The sequence below is a fragment of the Pelodiscus sinensis genome, chromosome 23, assembly GCF_052426305.1.
Source record: "Pelodiscus sinensis isolate ZL-2025 chromosome 23, ASM5242630v1, whole genome shotgun sequence".
In the NCBI taxonomy this organism is placed as follows: Eukaryota; Metazoa; Chordata; order Testudines; family Trionychidae; genus Pelodiscus; species Pelodiscus sinensis.
The window spans coordinates 22,062,619-22,090,208 of NC_143074.1; the positions used below are offsets into that span (position 1 = coordinate 22,062,619).

At 43.7% G+C, this 27,590-nt stretch overlaps 1 protein-coding gene across 7 annotated transcripts in view; it reads left to right on the plus strand.

Annotated features, from left to right (window-relative positions):
• Positions 1–27,590, plus strand: part of TRAF1 (TNF receptor associated factor 1) — a 78,956-nt gene that overhangs the window by 4,536 nt on the left and 46,830 nt on the right. For 5 of the 7 annotated variants that reach the window (XM_075905482.2, XM_075905484.2, XM_075905483.2 and 2 more), the window contains exons 1-4: positions 10,708–10,725; positions 12,407–12,505; positions 19,349–19,442; positions 22,527–22,654. Coding sequence is in view for 2 of the 7 variants with exons in the window: in XM_075905476.2 (XP_075761591.2) it covers positions 5,816–6,021; positions 10,650–10,725; positions 12,407–12,505; positions 22,527–22,654 (509 nt within the window). In the remaining 5 variants the exon portion in view is untranslated. Of the gene's footprint in view, positions 1–165; positions 5,533–5,727; positions 6,022–10,649; positions 10,726–12,406; positions 12,506–19,348; positions 19,443–22,526; positions 22,655–27,590 lie in introns of those variants that run through there. The other 2 variants (XM_075905476.2, XM_075905477.2) reach the window with 2 other exon arrangements.

Consider the following 27,590-nt stretch of genomic DNA (forward strand, 5'->3'; position numbering starts at 1 on the left):
GGATGCTCTCTTTCGAAGACAGCCTATTTACATTGAAGAACGCCTTCTTTCGAAAGAGGAACTTTCGAAAGAAGGCGTTCTTCCTCGTAAATTGAGGTTTACCGCCATCGAAAGAAAAGCCGCGTTCTTTCGAATTAATTTCGAAAGAACGCGGCTTGAGTCTGGACGCAGGGGAAGTTTTTTCGGGAAAAGGCTACTTTTCCCGAAAAAAACCCTGAGTCTGGACACAGCCCAAGTGCATGGCAGTCATGTGGCCATGTTCCTGCACAGGCGACAGGTACAGGTGTTCCTGTAGCTCAAAGACTGCTGATCCGGGACTCAAGTGGAGATGCAAGTTGTCTTCATAAGAGAGTTATTCGACAAACTGGGCCTTCTACTGAATAAGGGGAACTGTTCCCAGTTCAGAGGATAGAGTTCGTGGGGGCAATACTGGACTTGACACAGGTCAGGGCGTTCTTCCCACAAGGGAGATTTCAAACCCTCAGCAACATCGTTCAGGCTATCGGATAACTCCCCACCACCACAGCAAGGAACTGCCTGAAACTTCTAGGGCACGGGGCAGCTCATACCTGTATAATACAGCATGGCAGACTCAGACTTTGACCTCGTCCGTTGTGACTAGCATCAGTGTATTGGCCAGTCCAGGGCAGCTGGACAGACTGTAACATTGCCTTGCTCAGTACTCAACTCCCTCCTTGGGAAACTCGAGTAATATGCGGGGTCCTCTTCACCAACCCTCCGCCGTCTCTCTCGCTCCTGATGGATACATCCGCCTTGGGCTAGGGGAGCACAGGACCTCGGGACATGAGGCCTCTGGTCTCAGGCTGAACATACTCTCCACATCAGTGTCAGAGAACGAGAGTAGTGCACCTGGCATAAGCCTATTTGTATCAGTTCCGGGGGCTTGCAAGCCCCGATGACCCAATCCCGCTCCCCAGCAAGACTGCCAACCAGGCCGAGCAGGACGTATCCCTGACCTGGCTATGCAACTGGAGCAGTGGGCAGGCAGAGTGGGGCAAGCTCCCATACCCTGACCATGACCCCCAGCAGGAGCATTGGCCAGGAGGAGCAGGGCAAGTCTCTCTCGCCCCCTTCCCCCAGTTCTGCAGGCAGGCAGAATGAGGCAAGCCTCTGTGCCCCAACCTTAGCTGGCAGGAGCACCAGGAGGGTAGACTGAGCAAGCCCCGATCCTGGACCCCAGCTGGCACCCTGGGCAGGGACTTGGACTTGGGGGCAGGGTAGGCCTGGGTGATAAGTAAATGGGCCACAACCCACTGATGGCTATGTCCCCAATACACACTCCTCTCCTCTCCCTGTGTCAGGAAGCCCTAATGCCGCAGGACTTCTGTGCACAGTATTCAATGCACCTGCAAGCATCAGACCTTCCTGGGGTATAGAATGAGTTGGCAGACCCCCTCAGCAGGGTCATTCCCTGGCCACAAACGGTCCCGTCACCCGGAGGTCATGATCTCAGTCTTCCTTCAGCAGGGCTTTCCCCACGTAGACTTGTTGGCCGCCTGATGCAACAGGAAGTGTCAGCCGTTTTGCTCCTTCCTGAATCACAGCCTGGGAAGACACATTCCTCCTCCCACCGGGAGGTCTTCTACATGCGTTTCCACCCCTCCCTCTCGTTCACAAGGGGCTCCCCAAGATACGAAGGGAACAAGCTTCATTGGTATTGATAGCTCCAGCCTGGCCCCGCCAGCGCTGGTACACATCACTCCTGCAAATGTCCGTGGAAGCTCCAGTCACCTTGCTGCTACTCCTGGACTTACTCAGGGTCACAGCCCTCTCCAGCACTCAAACCTGGAGTCACTGCACCTCGTGGTGTGGAAGCCCTATGGCCGAACCCAATGGAGAGTTCCCCTGGCTTCCATCTCTGCCTGCCACCCAGGCGCAGAGAGTGGCTTGGTCTTTGCTAATCCTATAGTCAGCTGTTTCCTTACATGTCTTGACAGACTATTTCCACATGTCCGACAGCCAGTCCCAGCTGGGGACTTCCATTTGGTCTTCCCCAGACTCATGCAGCCACCATTTCAGCCTTTTGGTGAAATGCTTCTTCCTCTCTCTCTCTTACAAGGCAGCGTTTCTGGCAGCGATAACCTCAGGCAGGAGAGTGTCAGAGCTCAGGGCCCAAACATCAGAGCCCCCTCACACTGTGTTCCACAAGGACAAGGTTTGGCATAGGCCTCACCCAGCTTTTCTCCCAAAGGTTGTTTCATCTCCCAGGACATCTTCCTCGCAGTGTTCTAGCCTAAGCTGCCGTTGAGCGGCAGGGTGCATACGCTTTGCTCATTGGATGGCCACAGAGTGCTAGCCTTCGACATCAACAGACCAAAGCCATTCCGAAAGCCCTCCCCGTTATCCATGGTAATGGCGGAAAGAACAAGAGGTCTTCCTGTCTCTTCTCAATGGATTTCATCGTGGCTCACGTCCTGCATCTGTGAGTGCCACGATCCCACGGCTGTGTGTTCCACCAGGGCTCAGGTTTCTTCAATAGCGTCCTTAGCTCAGGTTCCCATGCAGGGAGTCAGCAGAGCGGGGATGCGGTCCCCCATGCGCATGTTCACCACACACAATTCACTCCTACAGCCAGCCAGAGACCAGACAGCCTTTGGGAGAGAAGGGCTCTAGTCATCGGATGACTCTTACCCACCTCCTGAACTTGGGCCTGAGTCTCCTGATTGGAATTGGCAGGAACAAACCCTCGAAGAAGGAAAAATGGTTGTTCACCTTTTCGTAATGGTTGTTCTTTGAGATGTGTTCTTCACGTCCATTCCAACACCCACCCACCTTCCCCTCTGTTGGAGTATTGGGCAAGAAGGAACTGAGGGTATGTCTAGACTACATGGTTCCATCGACGGAGCCATGTTGATGAGTTTACTAGACATAGGAAAATGAAGTGGCAATTTAAATAAAATGCCTCGTGAAATGAGGTTTACCGGAGCGGTCGACAAAGGCTTCCGTTGTTGACTGCAGAGCATCCAGACTACCACGCTGTGCCGTCGACGGAGCCATGTACTCTAGACATACCCTGAGGGAGTGACAGGTCAGCAGCATGGGCAGCGGGTAATGTAGGCAAAGGAAGGCAGCCCCAGCTCACAGCTGGGATTGGGCAGGGCTTGGCTGGGGGAAAAGTTTGGGAAGGGACATGGTCTTGGGGAAGGGGCGTGGTGGAAGAGGCGGGGCTTCAGCTGCCTTTACCTGCTACCCACAGTGAACAGGGCTCTCTTTTGAGAGCCATAAAGTTGTGACTCCAGGGGGTTCCCAGGGCCATCCAACAAATGCTGCTATGGAAAACATCTTCCAGCTACCATGCATGTGCATGTCCCTGATTGGAAGGGATATGAACAATGCATCTCAAAGAGCAGCCGTTACAAGAAGGCAAGTAACCAGTTGTTTTGTTGTTGTAGTTTAAAGGTGTGGTCACCGCTTGCACAATGTTCGTTCATGAGTTTCTGGCTTCTCTACTGGTGAAGGTTTCCTTTCTTTATAAAATGAATTCGGCTAATAATAATCCTTATAGAACGCTTCTCATCCATAGGTGTCAAAGCACTTTCAAAGATAGGTGAGCTTTATCAAGCCCAACGTAACACATGAGGAAATTGAGCACTGAAGATTCTTAAAGGTGTTCAGGTACCTAAAGGTGTGGAGGGGTGCTTAATGGGATTTTTCAAAAGCATCCAGATGCTAAATTCCCAATTCCCATTAAAATCAATGGGAAATGGATGTCTAGTCTTCTGCCTGCATCATTAGGCATTTAAATACTTTTAAAAATCTGCCTTGAGGAGCTGGTGTAATTTACAAAAGGTCAAGGAATAAACGTGAGGTAGAACTGGTAACGCAGGTCTTCTGATTTTCCTTTGCACTGGCCATAAAAACTCAGATCTATATGCAGTCATTTTACAAACATTAGTAAAAGGGTGGTGTTCAATTGCACCTAAAAGTAAGAAAACCATGACCTGCATGATTAAATAACTAGCAAACTTACCCAGTGTTGCCTGAGTCCTTCAAAGCACGGCCTTAGGGATGTGGGGGCAGTGCAGGAGGCTGGGGACTAGGGGTGTGTTCTTCCCCACTCTCCGCAGCATTCCCCTGCCTGCCTGGGGCCTGTTCTCCCCCCTTCCAGTCCTCCCAGGGATTGTTCTCTCCCTCCTCCCTACCATCCCCTCCAGCCTGCCCAGTAGGGTTGCCAGGTGTCTGGTTTTCGCCCGGACAGTTCAGTATTCAGGTCCCCTGTCTGGTAAAAAAAAAAACCAGAAAATACCAGACGTGAAATGTCCAGTATTTCCTGTTTCCCTCTGATGGAAGCCCGATGGGGACAATTTTCTGGCAGGAGCGGGGGAGTGGGGAGCACGGGAAGCCCGGCGGGGACAACTTTCCCCTGCTGCGTCTGGTGGGGGCAGAGGTCTGAGGAGCACAGGCCATTTAAAGGTACAGTGCCTTTTTTTTTGTTTGTTTAACAACTTTGGTCTTCCCCCCCTTTTTATTCCTCAACAGAATTTTTTCCCAGTGTGGTTTTTTTTTGAGGGGGGGAGGGTGTTTGGTATTTTTTGTTAAACCATCTGGCAACCTGAGTTGCCAGGTGTCCGGTTTTGAACTGGACAGTCCAGTATTTGAGCTTTCTGTTTGGGAAACAAATTGAGAAAATAGAAATGTTTTCTAAATCACATGTAATGTAGAGTGTGAAGTGTGTCCAGTATTTTTGTTGAAACCATCTGGCAACCCTACCGGTGCCCAGTGCTTGTTCTCCCCACCACTTTCTGATGCTGCAGCCAACAGCCAGGAGGGGAAAGGGTTTGGAGCAGGGAGGCTATTTAATGGAGGGCTGGCAGGCAAGATGGCGGAGCCCCAGTCCCTCTGGCCACTCCCTTGGTGATGTGGCTGCCTCCAGTGGCCACTCTCTTATTATGTGTCTCCGAACAGCAGCCCCTCCCTTTGCATGGTATGGAAAACCGTCCTTTTCCTGGGGCTTCCAGTTGTCCTGGCTCAACCAAACCCTGACCTGGCTTTAAGTTAGGGGAAGAGGAAGCTGCATAGCAAATTTTGTGGCCCAAGCTCCTACCAATTAAGAGGAGTTCTTGAACAGACGGACACATGGGCAGACCAACACACTAAAAATACAGTTAGACAGGTAGATAGATTTGGGTTATTTAAACATGAAAAATAAAATCATTTCCTTTTCCTTGATTCCTAGTGATTTGTTTAAATGTTGCATGCAGTTCAGACCACTAAATACACTAGATGAGTCTATTTCACTTTTTTAATGAAAACAATGCAAATTTGTCAATGGTTGAATTTTTTTTTAAATGGAAATATTTCTATTGGGTTTTAGATTTTGTACAATCTTGTCTTTATAAAAATGAAATTGTGGGTCCTAAATTAACCTGATGCTGCTTCTTTAACAGTGGAAACGTTTCTTGAAGCCTTGTTCTAACCTGTTTTCTTCTTTATTCTTCTAGCATGACTAAGAAGTGAAAAGTGAATCACATCGTAAATTTTGGTCAAAATAATCCAGCAGCTTTATCCAGGGTAAACTATCACTGGCTAGTATTAATTTCCCCCCCAACTGTATCATATAATTAATGAATAGCCCATTATCTAACTAATTTATCAGGCTCCTGCTATAATCCAGATGAATTAGATTGATTGTGCAATTCAGAGGGAAAACCCCCTCAAAATATGCATCCATGTTTTTGTTTTTTTTGGTTTTTTTTGTATTCTCAGAATTATTACCCATGCATCTGAAGTTTAAGTGGAAATTTGTACACGAATATTGGGCACAGCTTTAAACTGAAGCCTTCAGACCATCTTCATGGCAGGACGCACTGTCGATTTGGCCTCAGGCATCGATACGTCAGCTAGGAGTAGCTCGCCAACTTCTGGGGAGGCTCTGGAGACGTGTATGGCTGAAGTTTCCTCTAAATATATTTGTCCTCTGTGCAAAATGTTTCTGGAGAATCCAGCCCAAGTGCCATGTGGTCACAACTACTGCATGTCCTGCATCGAACGGCTATTAAGGTAATCCTGCTTCACTGAATGCAATCACTGTGATTAGGTAGTGTCCCTATGGCCCTCATGAGCAATGCTGTCCAGGAACTAGACACAGTATCTGCAAAATTGTCTCCGTTGAGGAAATAAATAAGGGTATGTCTACACTACCCCCCTAGTTCGAACTAGGGGGGGTAATGTAGTCATACGGAGTTGCAAATGAAGCCTGGGATTTGAATTTCCCAGGCTTCATTCGCATAAAGCCGGCCGGCGCCATTTTTAAATGCCGGCTAGTTCGGACCCCGTGCCGCGCGGCTACATGCAGCATAGACTAGCTAGTTCGGATTAGGCTTCAGATTAGCTAGTCCGTGCCGGCCGGCTTTAGGCGAATGAAGCCCGGGAAATTCAAATCCCGGGCTTCATTTGCAACTCCGTATGACTACATTAACCACCCTAGTTCGAACTAGGGGGTAGTGTAGACATACCCTAAGATAGAATCTTGGAGCCCTCGTACAACTCTCCTCTGAGTGAAGTGATCCTTAAACTACTCATATGCTGTGGGAGTGAGATTAGTCCCCTTGTTGGAAGGTTTTTTTTTAAATTTAAGATGCTACATAATATTGCTCAGCATCCCATACATGGTTAGATCAGTGGTCACCAACCAGTCGATCGGGATCTGCTGGTAGATCTTGGAGCCTCCGACAGGTGATCTTGACTGGTCTGGCCAAGAGGCTATCAAATGCAGCAATTCAGCTGCAACTCCCCTCATTGCTGTGCAGCTCCTGCCCTTTGCCCTGGAGCTGTTCCTCCCCCTCCCTCTCCGCTTGCTGAGTGCCGATGTTAGGGTGCCCCCTCTCCCACCCTTTAATCTATCTCCACAGAATGGAGGGGGGCACAGCAGGACTTGGGAGTTTGCTGGCTGCTTTTGAGAGTGATGCAGGGCTAGGGCAGGGGTGAGCCTGCCTTAGCCCCCCTGCACCACCTGTGGTAAGCAGTGTCCAGCTGGAGCCTGCGTCCTGAACCCCTGCCCCAGTCATAAACCCCCTCCTGCACTCAAACCCCTGCCCTAGCCCTGAGCCCCCATTAGGCCCAAACTCCCTTACAGAGCCTGTACCTGGAATCCCTTCGTGCACCCCAACTTCCTGCCCCAGGCTCAGCTCAGAGCAAGTCCAAATCCCTTAATACTCCAAATCCCTTAATCCAAGACCAGAGCCTGCACCACAACCATCTGCCCCTGCCTTATGAAAGGGAGGAAGGAATGGGGAGAGAAGGAGGGAGAATGGAGATAGCAGAGGCAGGGCAAGGGTATTTGAGGTAGATCCTACATTGCATTTAAATTCAAAAAAGTGATCTTGTGCTTAAAAAGGTTGGAGATCACTGGGTTAGATGATGCCCTGCTCTGAACTGGATATTGACTCAGCGTGGGATTTTGGGAATTGCCCAGGTGATTTAGGAACACAGCTCCCATTGGCTTTCATTCAGGCTGACAGCCAGAGTATTTTTCAAAACCTCAGCCTACACGAATACTGGATAAAGTATTTGAATGCAATGTGTATGTGAACACATTTTGATAGAAGACAGGGGGTGTTCATATTACATTTGATCTTTTAGGCCCATACTCCAAGAGAGGGAAAGAGAATGAATATTGTATTTTAAATGGTTACAGCTCTGGGATTACATCAATGTGATGAAAATATCTCCTTAGTATAAAGCAATGACCTTGACTTGATCAGGACTGGGGATTTTTCTTTTATTTCTATTTGCATGAAAAATTGCATCATTATTTGTATGTCTTTCCAAAGCAAATATTCCTGTTTGGTTAGACTGCAGGCCCAGTTTCCAAGCATAGCCAGGATGTCCAAAATATAGAAGCTTTGTTACTCTAAGCCTAAATATGTGGCTTCTCATAATATTGCATTGACACGTCCTCTTATTTCCTTGTTATTTTTCACTGCCCCATTTAAGTCAGTCTTGTTTTAAATTATTCACTGTCTGATTACAGGTTATGGAATGCAAAGATGTCATTTTGTTTTGGCAATCAGGTTCTGTCTTGCGATGGTGCTGTAGAGAGGGGCCTCAGAGACAGAGTTTGCATTTGGACAAAATTGGCATGTGTCTTTGGAGCCTTAAGGCTTGGGTTCTGCTTCTGTCTAATAAATTATATAGGGAAGAGATGAGGATGCAGGAGAGCCAGAAAAAAATCTTCCCGTCTAGTCTCTATTTTCTGTCCAGAGAATGTAATTTTATATAAATACATATATATTTCTATGCCTTGCATTGCCATGTGGTGAATATATTCAAAACTCAAAGGTGCAGAACAAGTTCTATGGCTGCTCCTTGCCCGGCCCTGTGAATTTCACATAGATCACATGAAATACCTTGTGTAAGCAAAAAGTAAACTGGGGCTTCAGAGCATGCTACGCTCTATATTCTTCATTTTAACTGCACTGGCATCTTTTCAACGAGACAAACATTGAGACATTTCCATGATGGCTCCGGTTCAGTCCCTTAGAGGAGCTTGATTGTGTTTGCATCTGCAAAATTAGCCTAAAAATGAACAAACTGCCATTTTCAAAGCCTTTATAGATGGAAAAACTTTTCTCAGGAACCTCCAAGCAAACACCAATACTCTGAAAAGGAGAAGGAGGGGCTCATAGAGCTTGAGTATTAGTTTATCAGGTGGTCTTGTAAATGATAGCAACAACGAAGAACATAACCAGCCAAGAACAAACCGAAAGGGGATCCTTGACTTGCTTATGAGGCAGTTCTATTGTACAGAATTCAGTTTTCCAACTTTCCTACATTTCTGTGTCCTGTGCTGGACACCACAAGGGGTAGCAAATTCATACTATTTCTTGTTAATTTCTGCTCAGCAGGGCTAGAACCCAAATCAAGAATGGTCCTGAAAAGTCTGATTTGTTAGCTGCCTGCTGAATCGGAGATCATTTAGGGCTTCTTAGTGTCACCAAGAGTATGAATGCTGAGACAGCTGGCCAGATTTCTGTAAGCATAAATAGAGATATCATTCTGGTCATGAAGAATGAGAAACTTATTCTGCAGCACATAAAATCACAGACACCTTTTTGGCCTATCACCTATTTGGTGATGTTTTTTTCTAATGCCTTGCTTTCTAAGCAAAGGCAAGACATTTTTCCTTCTTTAGAAAGTTCGATGGTTCTTTTGCGGAAGACACCGTAAATGGAAAAGATGACAAAACTCTCTTCTTTCCACATGTCCCGTGTGTACCCTTGCCAATCCTTACCTTGGGGAACTGAAAGGGTCAACGGAGTAGTAATGGAAAATTTCACCTCTAGGTCACCTTTCCTGTCCAGGCTTGGGATATAAAGGGTTAACCGGGTAACACTGATTAACCATCGGGCTGGAGCAGCCCCCACCTGACCCGTGGTACAGCACGATCCCTGCTGGCCGGAGCAGCCTCCAGCCGTGGAGGGCTGGACAGGAGGAGTCCTTCACCCACTGTGGGTGATCAGGACCCCGGTTAGCCAATTTGAAATGATACCATTTATCCAGTTAACATTTATAAGGGGTATTTACATCATTAATCCAGGCTGATTGTGATTAAAAGCATTTATCGTGTAATGGCTGCTTGGTCGTCTGGGGAAAAAGAGTTTGGTGGGTCTCAGGCCAGTTCCCAGACAGCTGTCTACATTCTAACACCACCCTCAGAACTTACATTAAAGGGCCTCCTTCGTCAGAGAGGCTTGGATTGAAGGGGCATGAAGGCAGCGTGACTGTTCACCACAGAGGCAGTCCCTTTATGCTAGGACAGAATCGCATTAGCATGGCTGTGTGAAGAACGGTGCAGTGCTCCAGCCTATGCTGTACTTCTTTGGTGGATCAGCTGAGGACTTTGTTCTCCAGGGCTTGTTCCAGTATCTTTCTGGGGATGCAAAATTGTCAGGCTGCATCTAGACTGGCAAGTTTTTCCGCAAAAGCACCTGCTTTTGCGGAAAAACTTTCCAGCTGTCTACACTAGCCGCTTGAATTTCCGCAAGAACACTGACGATCTCATGTAAGATTGTCAGTGTTCTTGCGGAAATACTATGCTGCTCCCATTTGGGAAAAAGCCCTCTTGCGGAAAGGCTTTTGCGCTAGAGGGCCAATGTAGACAACGCGGTATTGTTTTGCGCAAAAAAGCCCCGATCGCGAAAATGGCAATCGGGGCTTTCTTGCGCAAAACCACGTCTAGATTGGCATGGATGCTTTTCTGCAAAAAGTACTTTTGCGGAAAAGTGTCCATGCTAATCTAGACGCTCTTTTCCGCAAATGCTTTTAACGGAAAAACTTTTCCGTTAAAAGCATTTGCGGAAAATCATGCCAGTCTAGACATAGCCCCTATGTATTTTTAATGCTTGAATGTATTTTTAACATGCTGCGAGCAGTTCTAAATCATGCCAGGTCTGTATATTGTGTTAGTTGTTATCAGGCTCAAATTTCCCCCTGAATGGTGGCAGGGGAAGGGCCAAATTCCCGTCTCACTAGTGCTAATGCAACCCAGTTGATGCACCGATAAAACCGAGGGGAGAATTTGGCCCAGCGTATGAATTTGCGTGTTTCGTTTTCCTTGACTGGCTGCCCAAACACAATGACATTGTCAAGAGTTTTACTTGTGAAATTGCTTTTTTCGTCTCTCTCAGAAACATCCCTGATCCAGCGTGTTTACTGTGTGGAGAGAAAATAATCACTGATGATGCGATTTTTAACTTTGGCTCTGTGAGTAATTTTCTTCTTAAATCCCAAAGCTTTTCTAAAAACCATAAGAAGAAAACTCTATGTCCCAACAATGCTAAGATATAAACTCAAATGTCAGTGAAAACTGGAATAACATATTTGCTGGGATTGTCTAAACCAGGGGTTCTCAACCTTTTTCGGTCCCCGTACCGCCTTGGCTTTTAGTAAACCTTCCCGTACCCCCTATTCAATATGAAAGGAAATAAATTCTAGACTAGAATCTACAACTTTTTTCACTAACACTATTACTTTTGGAATATTTCAATTAGGATAATTTAGTTATTTACCAAATATTTCCCATACCCCCTTGACAAGCTTCTCGTACGCCCTAGGGGTATGCGTACCCCAGGTTGGGACCCCCGGTCTAAGCAGTCTGCCTTTGAATGCTCCTTTTCTATTTTGGCCATGTTTAATGTGTTGCTGTATGAGTGTGACTGGGTATTAGACACTTATTTCTCTCACATGGGTAGTGATGAGCGCTCAAACACCTTACTCTTCCTTTTTGATGAGCCTCAAAAACACTGACTCAGCCATCCCTTCTAACATAGTGACTTAGAAAATTCATCTAAAGCATACTGAAATGCATACATGAAAAGCGCCCTGTGCTGTATTCAAATAACATTATGTCTGTGGCACACGTGGCTAAAATATTAGTTAATTACAGGTTCTGCCCTTGTCTTGCCTTGTAGATAAGCTTTGCAGGGGACTAAGATCACCAGGCAAATTCAGCTCTAGTGGATGTAAGTGCAAGGTATATCTTGTGCAAAGCAACTAGATATTAAATCCAGCTATCATCTCATGGAAACAGATAATGTTGAACATTTCCGTCAGCACAGTAATTCACTTTTCTCTTCAGATTTGTGGTAGAGATACATGAATAAGCCACATTGTCAGTATTAGGAATTATACATGTCTGGAACATTGAAAGAACAGCTTCTGTAGACGCAGCATGATGATGACAACCATTGAGGATCGTGTAGTTTATCATGTTCTATAAGAAAGTTACAAGAGAATTGTGGTTGCAGTACTGGAAATGAGATGAGGTGGATTCTGTTCCTGGTTCTGTCAAAGGCCTCACTGGTTGACCCTGGACAAGCCATTATAAAAATCTCCATCTCTGTATATTGGTAGCAACAATGTTTACCTATTTTACAGGGTGTTCGGAGGCTGAATTGATGAGTTTTATTTGTGGGGTTTTTTTGAAAAATGTTTTAAGATCCAGAGATGGATGGTGCAGTATCATTTGATAGATTTTTGTTTTCTGAGGCAATTACATAAATCTCAAATCCAATACGAAATATTGCTTAAAAAACTTAGAAGACTACTCTTAGACCAGTACATTTTGTGGGTAGGGATACCACAAATGTTCTTGAAGCATTTGCATTCTAAGCAAAAAATACATGCTAGTTATTAAGACTGCTAACATGATATTGATGCTGAAAGAACTAAAAAGTGTGGCCATGCTGAAGCTGTCCTGAAAACACAAGGCCAATGGCTTGTTTTTCTAATCACTAAAAGGTTTTCTCATTCCTCACCTGCATTGCCCCTGTTTCTGAAGCTCCGTGTGCCTGCTTTCGTGCATTCTGGTTGCACAGTGCAAATTATAAGGTTAAATTCTACATCATTCTCTTCTGTCAGTTTCAATTGTTATACTGTGCTACAGATAAAACCCGATGAAGTCAAAAGCAAGGAGATGGAAAGACTTAGAATGAAGAGTCTGAGGGAGAGTTTTCTCCAGTCTGGATCACGGGATGTAGATGAGGTAAGTGATTGTTCAAGTCAAGAAGGGCTGTGTCAGAAATGGAGATGTAGATTATGGAGAAGTGTCGTTGCAAGAGCCAAGACCTTGTTTGCAACAGAATTTTTGAACCAATGTATAGACAGCAGAACCAAATACCGTAAGTTGGGCCTTGGACAGTTCTGTCAGGACCAAGGGGAAGAAATCCTTACTTAAAGCCCAGCCCATTCATGGCCTCTATTGCAACCCTGAAGTTTCAATAGCTTCCTACAGCTCCTCTAGATTTTCTCTGCAAGAGGAATATGCAGCATTAGAACCACTGGCCCCATGCCCAAAGGCCTGTAGGCTGAAGCATTCTGACTACCACAAAACACAGCTCCATTGTGCACAATGATCTTTGCATAAGATTCAGCCTTGTATGTCGCCTCCCATCTCTGCAGAAGCAGGATTTGGAATGTAAGTAACACTTAACCTGACAACCCCCAATCTTCTAGCACCACCACGATAATGTGCTTGTGGATCTTTTTGGTAGTATTTGTAGAAGATCTTAAGAAGAGTGGAAAGAATTATTATTATCTGCATTTTGCAGATGAAGAAACTGGGTATGGAGCAGTTAAGGGTTTTTTCCAAGGTCACATAATAGACCAGTGGCAAAGCAGGAAAATTAATCAGTCTCCTGATTCCCAATCTGGCATCCTCTCTCATGGACTACACTGCCTCCCTGAACAAAAGAAATAAAGGATTATGCACTTTCTGACTATGTATTTAGGCATGGTATACACCTAAATGATGTACACCGGGACTACGTCTACACTGGCACCCTTTTCCGGAAATGCTTAAAATGGAACAGTTTTCCGTTATAAGTATTTCTGGAAAAAGCGCGTCTACATTGGCAGGATGCTTTTCCGGAAAAGCAATTTTTCCGGAAAAGCGTCCGTGCCAATGAAGACGCGCTTTTCTGCAAAAAAACCCCTCATTTTTGAGGAATACTGGATCTGTCAAAAAAGGCTTTATTTTCGACAGATCCGTGTCTAGACTGCCATTTTTGGTTGTTGGTTTTTTTTTCGAAAAATCTGTTTCGAAAAAAAGCAGTGGCCATGTTTATGCTAATGTAGCGCGGGATAGTTAAATCCCAGCTTCATTAGCAATTTTGATGTGCTTGATTTGCATCCCTCTGTCTAGGTTCTGCCTACACTATGGAGAACATAGCAGCATAGCTACAGAGCTCTAGTTATGCTACCATAACCCAACAGTGTAGACACAGCTTGCAGGAATGCAAGGGGTTTTTCCATCATCGCAGGAACACCACTTCCCTGAGGGATGGTAGCTAGGTCAAAAGAAGCACTCTTCTGTCCTCCTAACTGTGTCTACACTGAATATTGGGTCAGTATAGCTACAGTTGTCAGATGGATTTTTTACACTCTGGAGCACCATTGCTATGTTGACCAAAATGTTAAGTGTAGGCAAGGCTTTAGTCAATGAGATTGTGGGGTGCTCAGCAGCAGGATTCGTCCCTTAGAGCAGGGGTGGGGAACCTTTTTTGCATCGGGGGCTGCTGACCCACAGAAAAATCAGTCAGGCGGAGGACAGTGGGGGCTGGAGCATCAGCATGGGCTCCTCAATGTTGGGGGAGAGGAGCCCTGAGCTCCAGGGGCCAGATCCAGGCAAGCTGGGGACCGCATCCGGCCCCTGGGCCTAAGGTTCCCCACCCCTGCCTTAGAGAACGCACTCTTCTGTCAAATTCAGTGCCCAAAGTGATCCATTTGGATTAGGAAATGGAAATTTATTTTGAAACAACCTACAGTTTTACACTTACTGGGGACTCTGAACATCAGAAAGACTCTTTTGTATCCAGAGTTACATAAAGTGTGTTTATGTTTCTTGTTTGTTTATATATAGGGAGTGCAAGTCTCCAGATGTTTCACACTCTGAATCCCAGCGATAGTGGTTTCAAAGAAACAGGCATTTGAATGTGACAGTTTTGTACTCTGCTCAAGTGCCAACCTCTGCATGCATGATTACCAGTTTGCCTACATATTACATGTGGTGCGCTGTGCCCAGAAAGCTGTATATATGTCAGAATGTCTTCTTGCTGCTGCTAGAAAGTGAATGACTGGACTTGAGTCTCTCAAACTTGGCAGAATGCCTAGAATACCATATAAGCAGGCTTTTTATAAAAACCGTGCCCCACTAGCTCAGCACATTAAAGTCACACTGGTTTCTTAAATTAAAAAAAAAAGGTTCTTACAGTGATGGGCCCTGATCTCTGTAAACAAAGCGTCCTGATGAAGATAACGAGGCTGTCAATAAGCGCAAATATGGGACATTTGGTTTAAATCTTTATTTTATATATTTCCAAGATAGCTTAAGAGTGAGAATTTTTTCAGTTGGTCTATTAAGACCTTTCTAAACTGGCTCTCTCCATACTCTCTTGGCAGATATATTAGGCTTGAATTGGCTGAATCACTGTGGTAATAATATCTCTAAGGACTAATACAGTATAAGCCTCTAAGTCCTTATTTTTATATCTTTTTGGAACATTATCGTTTTGTATTTGAATAACTTATTGAACAGAGAGTTCATTTTGAGGTTTTCATACTAGAACATCGTAACCATGGGTTTATCTACATGGCCCTAAGATAATATGCAATTGACTAGACCAAATTCCACTAAACTGAGCACAGTGACACATGAAACTCATAGTCTATGCCTTAGCGATGAACATTACTCTCTGGGTCTATCTACTGTGATAAATCAGGAACGAGAAGCCAAACTTCCTCCCACTCTTTCAGCCTTTGCTCACCCAGTGCTGCAGAACGCATTTGCATTTTTAAGCCCTTTTTGGCTGCCCCGCAGATTAGCACAGCGCCAGGTCAGAACTTTGTTTGAATTACAGAAACTCTTGCAATATATTTGCAAGCTCGCAGTTGCTACTTTTCAAACTAACCTGTCTTTACAGGACTAGTGTCATTCTTGAAATGGAGTTCAAGACCAAATGCCAGATGAAGGATAATAGCAGCATTTAAGTCTAAGCTACCATATCATTGTTATTTTGTCGTGATGGATCAAAAGAAATTGGAGACCATCTGAAATTCAGAGACGTAGCCCCCTTTTCATTGTCTTTTTCTCCAGACTATTGGGTCATTGCAAAACCAGAACAGTGCACCATGTGATCAGACATGTGATTGTACTAGCTCAGGGTAAGAGTGGTCAGCTTGCTTTCCCAGGTTGGAATCAGATGAATCATGACCTGCTGCTTCAAATGATTTTGGATCTCACCTTTGCATGTCATTTTTGCCCTCCCATTCCTAGAGGTTGCCCCCTTTTCCTAGTGTCTGTACAGATGACAAAAGCTACATCTACACTGCAGGGCTATTTTGGGATACTGGAGTATCCCGAGATAGCTATCCCGCATCTTCAGAGCAAGCCCATTATTTCAGGCTCGCTATTCCGATGTGCCTGTAACCCTCATTCCATGAGGAGTAAGGGATGTTTCGGAATAGCAGGTTATTTCTAAATTAATTATGAAATAAGCTATTTCAAAATAAGATCAAAATAAGAAACGCAATTTGCGTAGCTCAAATTGCATATCTTATTTCGAGCTACGGTGCAGTGTAGATGCACCCGAAGGCTGTGTCTAGACTGCATCCCTTTTCCGTAAAAGGGATGCAAATTAGACACATCGCAATTGCAAATGAAGCAGGGATTTAAATCCCCCCACTTCATTTGCATAAAAATGGCTGCCACTTTTTTTTGGCTCGGAGCTTTGCACGAAAAAAGCGCCAGTCTAGATGCAGAGCTTTCGGAAAATAAAGCCTTTTCCGAAAGATCCCTCATTCCTCTAAAATAAGGAATAAGGGATCTCTTAAAATAAAGAATAAGGGATCTTTCGGAAAAGGCTTTATTTTCTTAAAATAAGGAATAAGGGATCTCTTAAAATAAAGAATAAGGGATCTTTCGGAAAAGGCTTTATTTTCCAAAAGATCCGCGTCTAGACTGGCGCTTTTTTCCGGCAAAGCTCTGAGCCAGAAAAAAGCGGCAGCCATTTTTATGCAAAAGAAGCGGGGGGGATTTAAATCCCCACTTCATTTGCAATTGCGATGTATCTAATTTGCATCCCTTTGTACGGAAAAGGGATGCAGTCTAGACACAGCCAAAGTGTCTAGGTATTCATAGCTGTGTCCCGGTAAGTAAGTATCCGTAGAATTTATAACCATTTATCACCTTGGTATTTATCAGCTGACTACACCATCCTCCCTCACTACATGAACCCTATTAATCATCGCGATCTCGGAAGACCTTGGGCACTCTCCAGTGAAAATATAAATGCGAGATTAGTAATGTTTATTGTCTGCTGGCCAAAAGACAATGAAGCCAACAAATCGACTGCCATGAGTGGAAACTCCACAGCACTCTGAATAGTGCTAATTCTGCAATATCTGTAACAGGGCAACACTGTTCTAGGCGGCAAGGTCATAGGTTTCAAAACTGCCTCTGTTGTAATCTAACATCTCTCTTCACTCCTGCTGGTTCCTGCACCACCATAAAGATTACTCTAGCCCTAGCACCTGCTTGGGCTGACCAAGAAGCCTAATAGGCTCTCAGGAAAATGACCAACCAAGGAGAAGTGTAGGGATTAACCCTGCTCCCCTTAAACCTGCTGAAGTAGTCAGCAGTTATAATCACAAAATCCTAGAACTGGAAGGACCTCAAAAGGTCATTGAGTCCAGTCCCCTGCCCTCATGCCAGGACCAAGCACCGTCTAGATCATCCCTGACCAATGTCTATCCAACCTGCTCTTAAATATCTCCAGTGATGGAGATTCCGCAACCTCCCTAGGCAATTTATTCCAGTGTTTAACCACCCTGACAGGAAGTTTTTCCTAATGTCCAACCTAAACCTTCCTTGCTGCAGTTTAAACCCATTGCTTCTTGTCCTCACATCAGAGGCCAAGGAGAACAATTTTTTCTCCTTTCTTCTTGTAACACTCTTTTAGGTACTTGAAAGCTGCTATCCTGTCCCCTCTCAGACTTCTCTTTTCCAAACTGAACAAACCCAATTAGCTGGAGGCAGTAGAGGGGCCTCCAGTGTTCCCTGTAGAATTTTGCTTGCCTTTGTAGCTGCTATACCCCAGGTAGAATCACTTAAGTGCTCAGTCCCTCTTCCTTCCCCGTCTCCTTGTGAGGCTCTGGCGGCAAAAACTAAAATCTATAATGGGCATTACATTAGGAAAATATGTCCACCTCTCAGAACTCTTATTTTTTTGCCTGACACTGCTGCATGTGCAAGACTTCCCCAAACATGCTGCTCTGCGTTTCTTTCAGGATGGCTCAATTTCTCCCATGGTGGTATAGTAGCGTAAAGTATGAATCATGTGATTCAGAGGCCATCCCAGTAAATAGGATCTGATTTGTGAAAGAAATAGGGCTCAAATTCCAATAGCTCTGTGACTATATAACATTCCTGCTGCCCACGTCCCTGCAATAAATAACAAGTCGCTTACCCACCTATCTCTTTTCAATCCCTTTCTTCTCCCTTTTAGTAAAATCAGTGTTTGTATTGACAGTGAAACAAGAGAGGTTGCGAGAGAACAATCTGAAGAGAGAGCCCGCTAGTGCTTCTATGCATGCTATCTTTATAACACTTCCTGCGAGCTCATGTAAAGAGACAAGCAGAAACAGAATCATAGGCCCTACTGTGAGTGAGTGAGTGAGTGAGTGAGTGAGTGAGTGAGTGAGTGAGTGAGTGAGTGTTTGGACACACACACACACATTCACAGTACTTGCTGTAGAACAGAAATTTGCTCCAATATTCTGGTTCTCCACTGTTTTGTAGGGAGCTATAGGCAGGTTACTGCTGCCTGCTCCAAAGCTGGCTGTTTTATTGCTGCAATTTGTGAAGTTCTTTGAGCTTCTTTTGGCTGAAATTCAGGTCCGTGCTGTAGTCTTCAACAGTACTTACAGATCTTGTGCTGAGTCTCTGCACAGGAGAGAATGTTCCCACTTGGTGATGAAACCACTACGTAAAATATTATCTTTTATTATCTTTTATTATTCTAATTCGTCACTTTTATTTTCTTTACCAATTAAAGCAAAGCTACTAATTCATAGTGAACAATCTATTCAATCCATCACTTAGCCTCTTTCTTCTGCCCACAACCACCTTATGATTTTCTCAGATTAATTCGTTATTCCAAATTATTCACCAAATAGTTTTTGTGGATAATATTTTGTCAGTAGATGATATATAAGCTGTACATAATGAAAGCGGCATTGTTTACTTTGGAATGGGCACATAAATATACCTGCCGTTGATTCTGCACCCTGGCAGAATCAGGGCCCCCGTGAAATTTCTGTTGTTTACAAGATCAAAATTCACTTCCCGTAAGTTGCTGTTTCCACAAACATTCCTGCCAGTAAACTTCTTCACAATAATAGTTGCAGGAATGTACATGAAAGGTGAGAGAAGTCAGACTAAACTAAGCAAACTGCCCTTTTTTTTATTTGAGTGACTATTGACAAGTTGTATTTGTTTCCCTATACCACCATGTTTTAACACACACATTTCACCACCATGCTGCAATCAAATGTGATCATTTTGTCACCAAAGGCTGCGAGATCATCAGTGCAGATGTTAATCTGTGGTTTCATTTGACCTCACCAAGAGAGGCCTATCTACAGGCTATCTAGTTGTTAATGCCTGGATATGTCTGTTGGTAAAATGTATTTTATGTTGGAATCCTACATCTGAGCCCACTGAAATCTGGCAAGGACACTAGTAATTTTCCAGTAAAAACCCCCAACTTATTGGAGTTAACATATGCTTTCAATTTTTAAGATATTTAATAATGTTTTCGTCTCTAATTAGGGAAAATATCTGTTTTTTGGCTGTTTCACTCTCTTGGGAGCTGGGAGTTTGGTTTTGCCAATTGCCAAGTCATTAAAAAGTTCCATTCTCTGTGGTAAGTCTTCTTTTCAAGTTCTGAATGAATTTGGATACAACTCTAAGTAGCAACTGATTTCCTGGAGAACACTAACATACATCAAACTCTATAATATACATGAGAAATTTTAAATTAAAAACTGCCTCCTCTAGCCCTCTTTCTACTGTAGTAGGCAAAATACTTAATACACGGGTGGTTATTTACCAATAAATAGTTATATCTACCCATATTGTTTAAATACATATTTTTCCATGTAGTGCTGAGGGTCAAATTAGGATTCATTCACTTATTTATTTGCTAATCAGTGACTAGCATCCCAAACTAGGTGGGTTTTGGGGGGCTTTTTTAACAAAACATACAAAAGTAAAATTACACTACATTGGATGCATTTTGAATCAGCTGAGATAGTAAACCATGGAAATTGGGAATTACAATGGAAAATCAATTTATTTTTACTAATAACAGCCCTGCTGGCGCTGATAAAATAAAATTCCATGAGAAACAGAAAGATCAGGACTCTAGTTCTAGTACGCTGTAAGTTGGTTTCAAGGAATTTCACTCATGGACTTGCATTGTCTAGCCTGGCTTTGTAAGAGTAAACTCAACAGTGCATTCTTTCCCCGCAGGCTATTACTGTCTCTCTACGCATATACTGAAGTACTTTGGGCCAAGTCCCCAGCCAGCTAATGTAAATAGGTGTGGCTCTGTTGATTTCAATGAGCTGTATTCATTTACACCAGCTAAGGATTTGGCCCTGTAACTAACTTTTCTTTTACTGATTTAAAAAAAAAAACCAACACAAGTAACTTGAAGATCTCTTTGGAAGGGAAAACTTTTTTTCTGACAAAACTTATACATACTTACAGGGTCAGATTCTCAGCTCCGCTATTCCAATTTACTCCAGCTGGGGATTTTTCAGTAGACACACATACCACATCTGTGCTGGTCACAACCATGCAATATGCTGCAGGACTCTATGACAAATGCATTTATCAGACACCTCGGATCTCCCCCTCAATCTCCCCCCGATCTAACTCTGCCTGAGTGTGAATCGCTCTTGAAGAGCAACCATTTGATTTACTTATTTCTAAAAACTAACTTGCCTTTTTAACTAGGGTGGTTAATGTAGGCAACCGAAGTTGCAAATGAAGCCCGGGATTTGAATTTCCCAGGCTTCATTTGCATATTGCCGGGCGCCGCCATTTTTAAATGTCCACTAGTTCGGACTCCGTGCCCGCGGCTACACGCAGCATGGACTAGGTAGTTCGGATTGGGTTTCCTATTCCGAACTACCGTTACACCTCCTAGCGGACATTTAAAAATGGCGGCGCCCGGCAAGATGCAAATGAAGCCTGGGAAATTCAAATCCCAGGCTTCATTTGCAACTTCGGTTGCCTACATTAACCACCCTAGTTTGAACTAGGGTGGTAATGTAGACATACCCTAACTGTTCAGCATCTATGAACATCATGCTCAAAGTATCTCTAATTGGGCACCCAAGCCTGAGACATGAAAAAATCAGAGGCCCGTTTTGAAATCCTGGCCTTTAACTTTCCTGTGCCTTATTTCACTGGGTGGGAAGGCTGGGGTTATTCAGAGACTCAGTTCATTAAGGTTTGCAAAGTGCATTGGGATCTTTGCACAGAAGGCGCTATAGCAGGGCAAGTATTATTTATTATTCCCAGCAGCTGTGGAATGTGTAAAGACATCTAGGCATTTGCGAGGAGGTTCTGTCACAAGAAAATCCAAAACGTTTGTTATGAAAGGAATAAATACCGACCCCTGGAATGGTTCTTTGAGGGCATGGTGATTGCAGGGATGAGACAAAGTCCCCCTTACCCTGGAAACACCCTCTCACATTTAGAACTCTGCAACATTTTCATTACAAAACCCCAAACTGTGTGAAACTTGCCCACCTCGTGGCTATGCAAATACAACTCATGCCAGTCTCTCTGTGAATCAGTTGAATGACCTTTGATGCCATTTGTGGCTTCCCATCACAGTGGGCTTAGTGAAATCCCTCGTTTCGCAGTTTCCACGTGACACTAGGAGAATCAACCCACTTTCACTTTGAGTCTGGTGGTAGCATCCAACATTCAGAGTGAAACTCAGTTGGAATAAATAGATTTACTCCAGGATGAGTTTAGGGCGAGGTGTCTTAGCCAAAATGGACTGAAACCAAATCCCTATGACTCAAAACCGCCACGTTTCCTACAGCTCTGTTCATACCTGCCACATGTGGCTTGTATTCTTTTTCCTTGGGCACTAGTTCTGAACTGAACAGCTCCCTAAAGAGACAGCCCCAGTAGAGGGCACTCCTTCCCATCAACTTCTTCCCAAGTGATACATTCCAATCCTAGCCTATGAAGCCAAAGTTAATGATCATAGAATCATAGAGCACTAGAACTAGAAGGGCCTGGTGAGCTCATTGAGTCCAGTCCTCTGCCCTCACGGCAGGACCAAACACCATCTAGACCATCCCAGACAGGTGTCTGTCTAACCTGCTCTTAAATATGTCCAGTGATGGAGAGTCCACAACCTCCCTAGGAAATTTATTCCAGTGTTTCACCATCCTGACAGTTCGGAAGTTTTTCCTAATGTCTAACCTCAACTTCCTTGCCTGCAATTTAAGCCCATTGCTTCTTGTTCTGTCATCAGAGGTCAAGAACAACTATTTTTCTCCCTCCTCTTTGTAACACCGTTTGTGCAGTTGCTGTTGGGTGGGGCTCTGTCCCTGTCCGGTGGGGACTCAGCACTAGACGTGGCTTTTTCTGGTGAAAAAGGAATAGGAGGAGACTGAGCATGCAAGAGGACAGCTATGAGGGTGGGGGCAGAAACAGGGTGGCGCCTCCTGACAGAATGACCGAGGTGGGGATGGTCTGACAAAGGCGGGGACAGGCCCACAGAGGCCTCTTGATACAGGTGGGGTTGGGCCTGAGCAGGCAAGCATGGGCATGTCTTGTGTTCTGAGAATGCCTCGGTGATCCCCTTAATTAGACATGCAGATTTGTATAAGGAACAGTGGAAGGCGTGAATATGCTTTTGATGAAACAGATAAAATATTGCTGCATTAAGATTGTGCAACATGTCTGTTTCTTCCAGGAAGACCCATTGGTGCCAAACTGGAACCCACGGAAGCTTTTGTGTCCCGAATACTTGCTGTCCCATCCATTGGCCCGGAGGTCCCAGAGTCCGGTTCAAGATGCAGACATTCCACGTGAAGTTCCAAGGTCTGTTTCCTTGGCTGAGTTCTGTAGATGTTTCTGAGAACTTGTGTACTGCGGTGTACTTTTTGAGCCTGTCATGGACAAAGAGGCTGGAGCTATTTGACCTCCAAAGAGGACTTTGTTCCAGAGTCTAGACATGGAGACAGTTAGCTTGCCCATAGACAAGTGCAGATGCGCCTTGTTCCACACCCTCCTTTTGCCACCTTCACTTTTACTCCACTCCATGCGTGAAAGAGTTTTGTAATCAGTAAGCACCACCCTCTTTCTGTTTCAGATTCCTTCTTAAAGTCCTCTTACTCTGTGAATATTCATGACTTTGATTTCAGTCATGTCTCTGTGCCTATATGTAGGGACAAGTGCGATCATGTAGATCAGTGTTTCCCAACCAGGGTTCTGCGGAACCCTGGGGTTCCGCAGACGATTGTCAGGGGTTCCACGAGAAATCGTGGAATAAATAAATAATTTTTTTTCTTACAATGTAAGCTGACATATATATATATATATATATATATATATATATATATATATATAAACAGCTCTTTACAAATAAATTTTCTTGACAATAATTTAGCAGTAATTGAATTGTGCTCCCCGCTGTCAACTTTTTCTGGCCAAGCAAATGTTTTCATAGGTAGGGGTTCCTCGGGATATGAAAAATTATTTTAGGGGTTCCTCCATGGGGAAAAAGGTTGAGAATCGCTGATGTAGACTGAAAAATGTAGATTCTATTCCCAGTTGTGTAAGCGTCCTTCTGAGCAACGCACTTAACCTCTCCGTGTCAGTTACTTCATCTACAGAATGGGGGTGAGAATAGTCATTGTGAATGGTGTTTTGGAGCTTATTTCAGCCATGTTTGTAAAGCACTGTAGAAGTGCCACTGAAATTTAAGTTGGAGTAGAAGATCCACAGGGATAGAACCTTGTCTTCTGTGCACTTTGAAAAGTGACACACTCGTGTATAAGTGATGTATACAGAATAATAATAGTAAAGATCTAGTCCTGCATTTTTAAAAGTGACTACAGGTTGACCTTCTCTAGTCCGGCACCCTCAGGACCTGACCAGTGCCAAACCAGAGAATTTGCCAAACCACGGGAGATCAATATTGTCTGTTAGCATTACCAACACTTCCACTGCTTGCTGGGCTGTTAAAAGACATGTAGGGGTCAACTAGAGGTAAATAACAGCACAGAACACTGAGAGCCAGCACTGGTGGCTGTAAACAAACTTTATGGAACCACGGGAAATTTGGTCACACCCATGATAAGTGGACATTTGGCTAACTGAAATCATGCCAGACCATGAATGTTGCTTGACCAGAGTGCTGGACTAGAGAGGTTCAACCGGTTGTGATTGTCAGTGATTCCGTTTTGGGAGCCCAGCTCTACACATTGGGAAGGAGCTGGATTGTCAAAAAGTTCTGAGCACCTGCCTCCTGAAAATTAGGCCACAGTAAGGCTTCTCACAGCCATGTTTGAAAATCTTGACTTTATTCAGAACACACCATTATTCCAAGAACAGAATGGACAGAGTTATCCAAGTGTGAGTGATCCTACAACAGGGAAATCAAAGCAGCTGGGTGTGGCTCCTACCAGAAGTTGGTATATTTCATTGAAGAGAGTAAGGAGAGGGTGACTTTGACAAGGGCAAGGAAATCAGTTGGTGTGATTAGTGTATCTGGTTAGTTCTTTGCATGCCACGGGTGGTCTTCAGGTAGCAAGGCTGAGAATCCGTATTGATGTGATGAACTGAGACGCCAGGGCTGTGATCCAACAAGAGCTGCTCCCTGAGGCTAATTGGACAATGTGCACATTCCTGATGGCCTGCACTCAGTCACTCACATAAACAGTCATTAGACACTTTGCTGCTGTGGGCAATATCCAGTTCTCACTGCAAAGTAGACAGCCCTGCTGAGCAGATAGCAGAATCAAGCGTCTTCACTTTAACGTCAGGTGTTTCTAAGAGCTTTAGTGAAAAATTAAACAACACACAACTGTTTATAAAAGAAACTCCCTCAAGGAGTAGTTTGGCATCCTCTGGATGACTAAAGGTGCCTTATACTTAGAGCCATTTTCAGAAATGATCCGTGGATATCCACATCTGTGGATGCTGATACCTGCGGATATAGAGTGGCTATCTGCACATTGGCAGGATTCTAGATACAAAATTTGTATCCACATCTGTATCTGCAAAAATGAGCATCCACACCCGCAGATGTGGATACCCACGGATATAAAGTGGATCTCTGTGGATTGGCAGGGCTCTGCTTATACGGCCTAAAACAACTATGGTATGGTTAGGGAGCTTAAGCATTATTTCTCTCATAGCATCCAACCTGCAAAAGTCAGATTTCATTTTTAAACATTTTGTTGATAGCGGGATATACCGTTGCATAGCTGTAATCTCAGAAAAACTTAGACAATGACATTAAAACTACTCAGTGGAAGAGAGATACAAGGCTGCAAAACAGTTCTCTCTTCCTAGTTCTGTCAAGAATTACAAGCTCATCTTTTAAGCATCCACTGATGCCTCTTTGAGGCCAGGGTGCTCCAGTGAGCTAAATATGAATCCCCTATTGGGTTTACTGTCATGTTCACCCACTATCCCATTTCTTCCTTCATGCTTCTCTTCAGTAAGGCTTAGTGGAGACAGTCGTAAGAGTGCGGGAACGTTCCATCTGCGCGTTTCCACTAATCCGTCCCACACAAAGTCACTAAGTTTGCCTGCATTAATACAGGGTTCCATAGCAAACAGTGAGTTGGTGTGTGCAAAGATGGAATGTTCATATTTGGCCATCTGCTTCACAGTGTGAATGTTCAATTGTAGCTTGTTTTTCCAAATGTTTCATGCAAAGCTTTGGAAGGACTTTTTGATGGCCTGCCAGGTGGACACAGCCACATCCTCAGTGTCTCCTCCAAAGCAATTAGAAAGGTAATGAGCAGGTGAGAATTTTCCACTCTGATTCAGACGTTGTCTGCATTAAAGAAATCCACACTGGTGTATCCATAATTAATGGAGGGAATGTAATCAAATATAGTTGCACTACTATAGTTACAGCCGCAAACCTCTCTAATGTAGACAAGCTGCACTGGTGCAAAACATGGTGTAAACTGGCAAGACACCAAAGTAAACTGCACTGGGTAAACCTGGTTTTGTGCCAGGTTGGCATGTCTACATTAGATGTTTTCACTGGAGCAGTGACAGCAATACAGTTACATTGTTGTGGATTTCCTTAGAGTAGGCAGGGCTTTAATAATCATAATGCTTAAAACCAAAGGCAAGCTGAGTACTTTCTCAGTTCATTTTTGTTCTGCACTAGCGTAGTTTGCAAAAGTTAACAAGATAATCATGACAAGGAGTCACATTTTAATCTTTGGCTCTTCTCTTGCTTAGGATGACTCCTTGGTTTGTGTCATGGAAACTGCTTTAGTGAATGACTAAAACCTGATCAGCATGGGACAGGCCCTAGGTTTTTTGACAAGTGTCCAAGTGATGCTCCCAAATGGCTGTTGCTTACATCAATTTATTCACTAGTAAACTGAGCATAATATGTTAAAGTAAATATAAACTTGAAAAATACAGAGACAGAGTGTGGATCAAGAGAAAAATACCTATAATCTGCTTTCCATTGAAGTTAGTGGAAATCTTCTCATCTTCAGTCCAATTTGGACCAGGTCCTCACTGTGTAAATGTAACATAAAAGGTAAAACCAGCAGTAAATACAATGGGAGATATTACAACAAAAGCAACCTAAAAGAAACATCCAAGACCAGACTTCGGATGGTTGCAAAGCTGTCATTGTGCTCTGGTTTGATATCCAATAATACTTTACTCTTTTATAGCATATTTAATTTGAACATCATAAAGCATAGTGTGAACATTAATTAGTTAAGCCCCACAACACTTCATAGTTATTAGTACCCTTATTGTATAAGTGTTAAAAGTCCGTCAAAGAGGTTATGTACCCGAAGTTAAAGAACTCAGTGACAGAATATGAAATACAATCAAGAATCTTGACTTTGAGTCCTCAGCTGTAACTACTGAAAGTTTTTGCCTCTCATGAGAGATTGACCTTGTTTTATTAACTTATGTTTTTTCTAGTTTTTACAATTTTTTCAAGACCGTCCCCCATGAATAATTTACATTTTAAATTATTTCATATTAATTTAAAACTATCTATGCATTGAATTAGCATCCATATTCAATTCATTTTGTGTTTGTTTTCAAATTGAGAATCTTGAGCTAGAAAATGTTGTATAAACATTCAAAGTAAAATTTTCAAGAGCACCTAAAAGTGACTTATAAGCCTAAATCCCATTTTCAAATGTGATTTGGGTACTTAGAAACCTATGGATTACTGAAAGTCTTTGAAAATGTTGCCCTTAACTGAAATATGTCCCTGCATTACGTTTTCCCTTTGGCTATAAAACTGATATGCCCTCCTATATAATAATACACTGCCCCTGCAAAACCAACATCAGTGCAATTGGTCTATAATATAGTTAAGTGTCAAATCTTAATCTCTTTGTGAGCCACATCCTGTTTTCGGTTAACTGATCTCATATGGGGGAAATTTACTAGAGGAAATATCTCAAGTTTGGAAAGTACCAAAAACTTATCTTTAGTTTCTTTTTGTAATTCAGTGCCTTTGAAGATAAAGGTGTAATATATTTTACAGAACTATGAAGGCAAAAGAGAGGGAATAGGCTTACTTTAATATACAGCAGAGACATTCAGTACTGTTAGCACTTATGAGCTTTTTGTCTCTGTCGCTCATTCAGAAACTGAAATTGACCCAGCTGTATTATGGCCTTTCCTCGGAAACCATTAACTTATTTTTCTTTGCACTCCTTCTTAAAAATGGCCCCACACAGACATATTTTTAAAACTTTTCTTCAAAATGTAATTCATACCCTGGCTGAGAATTTCTGCATCATATTTC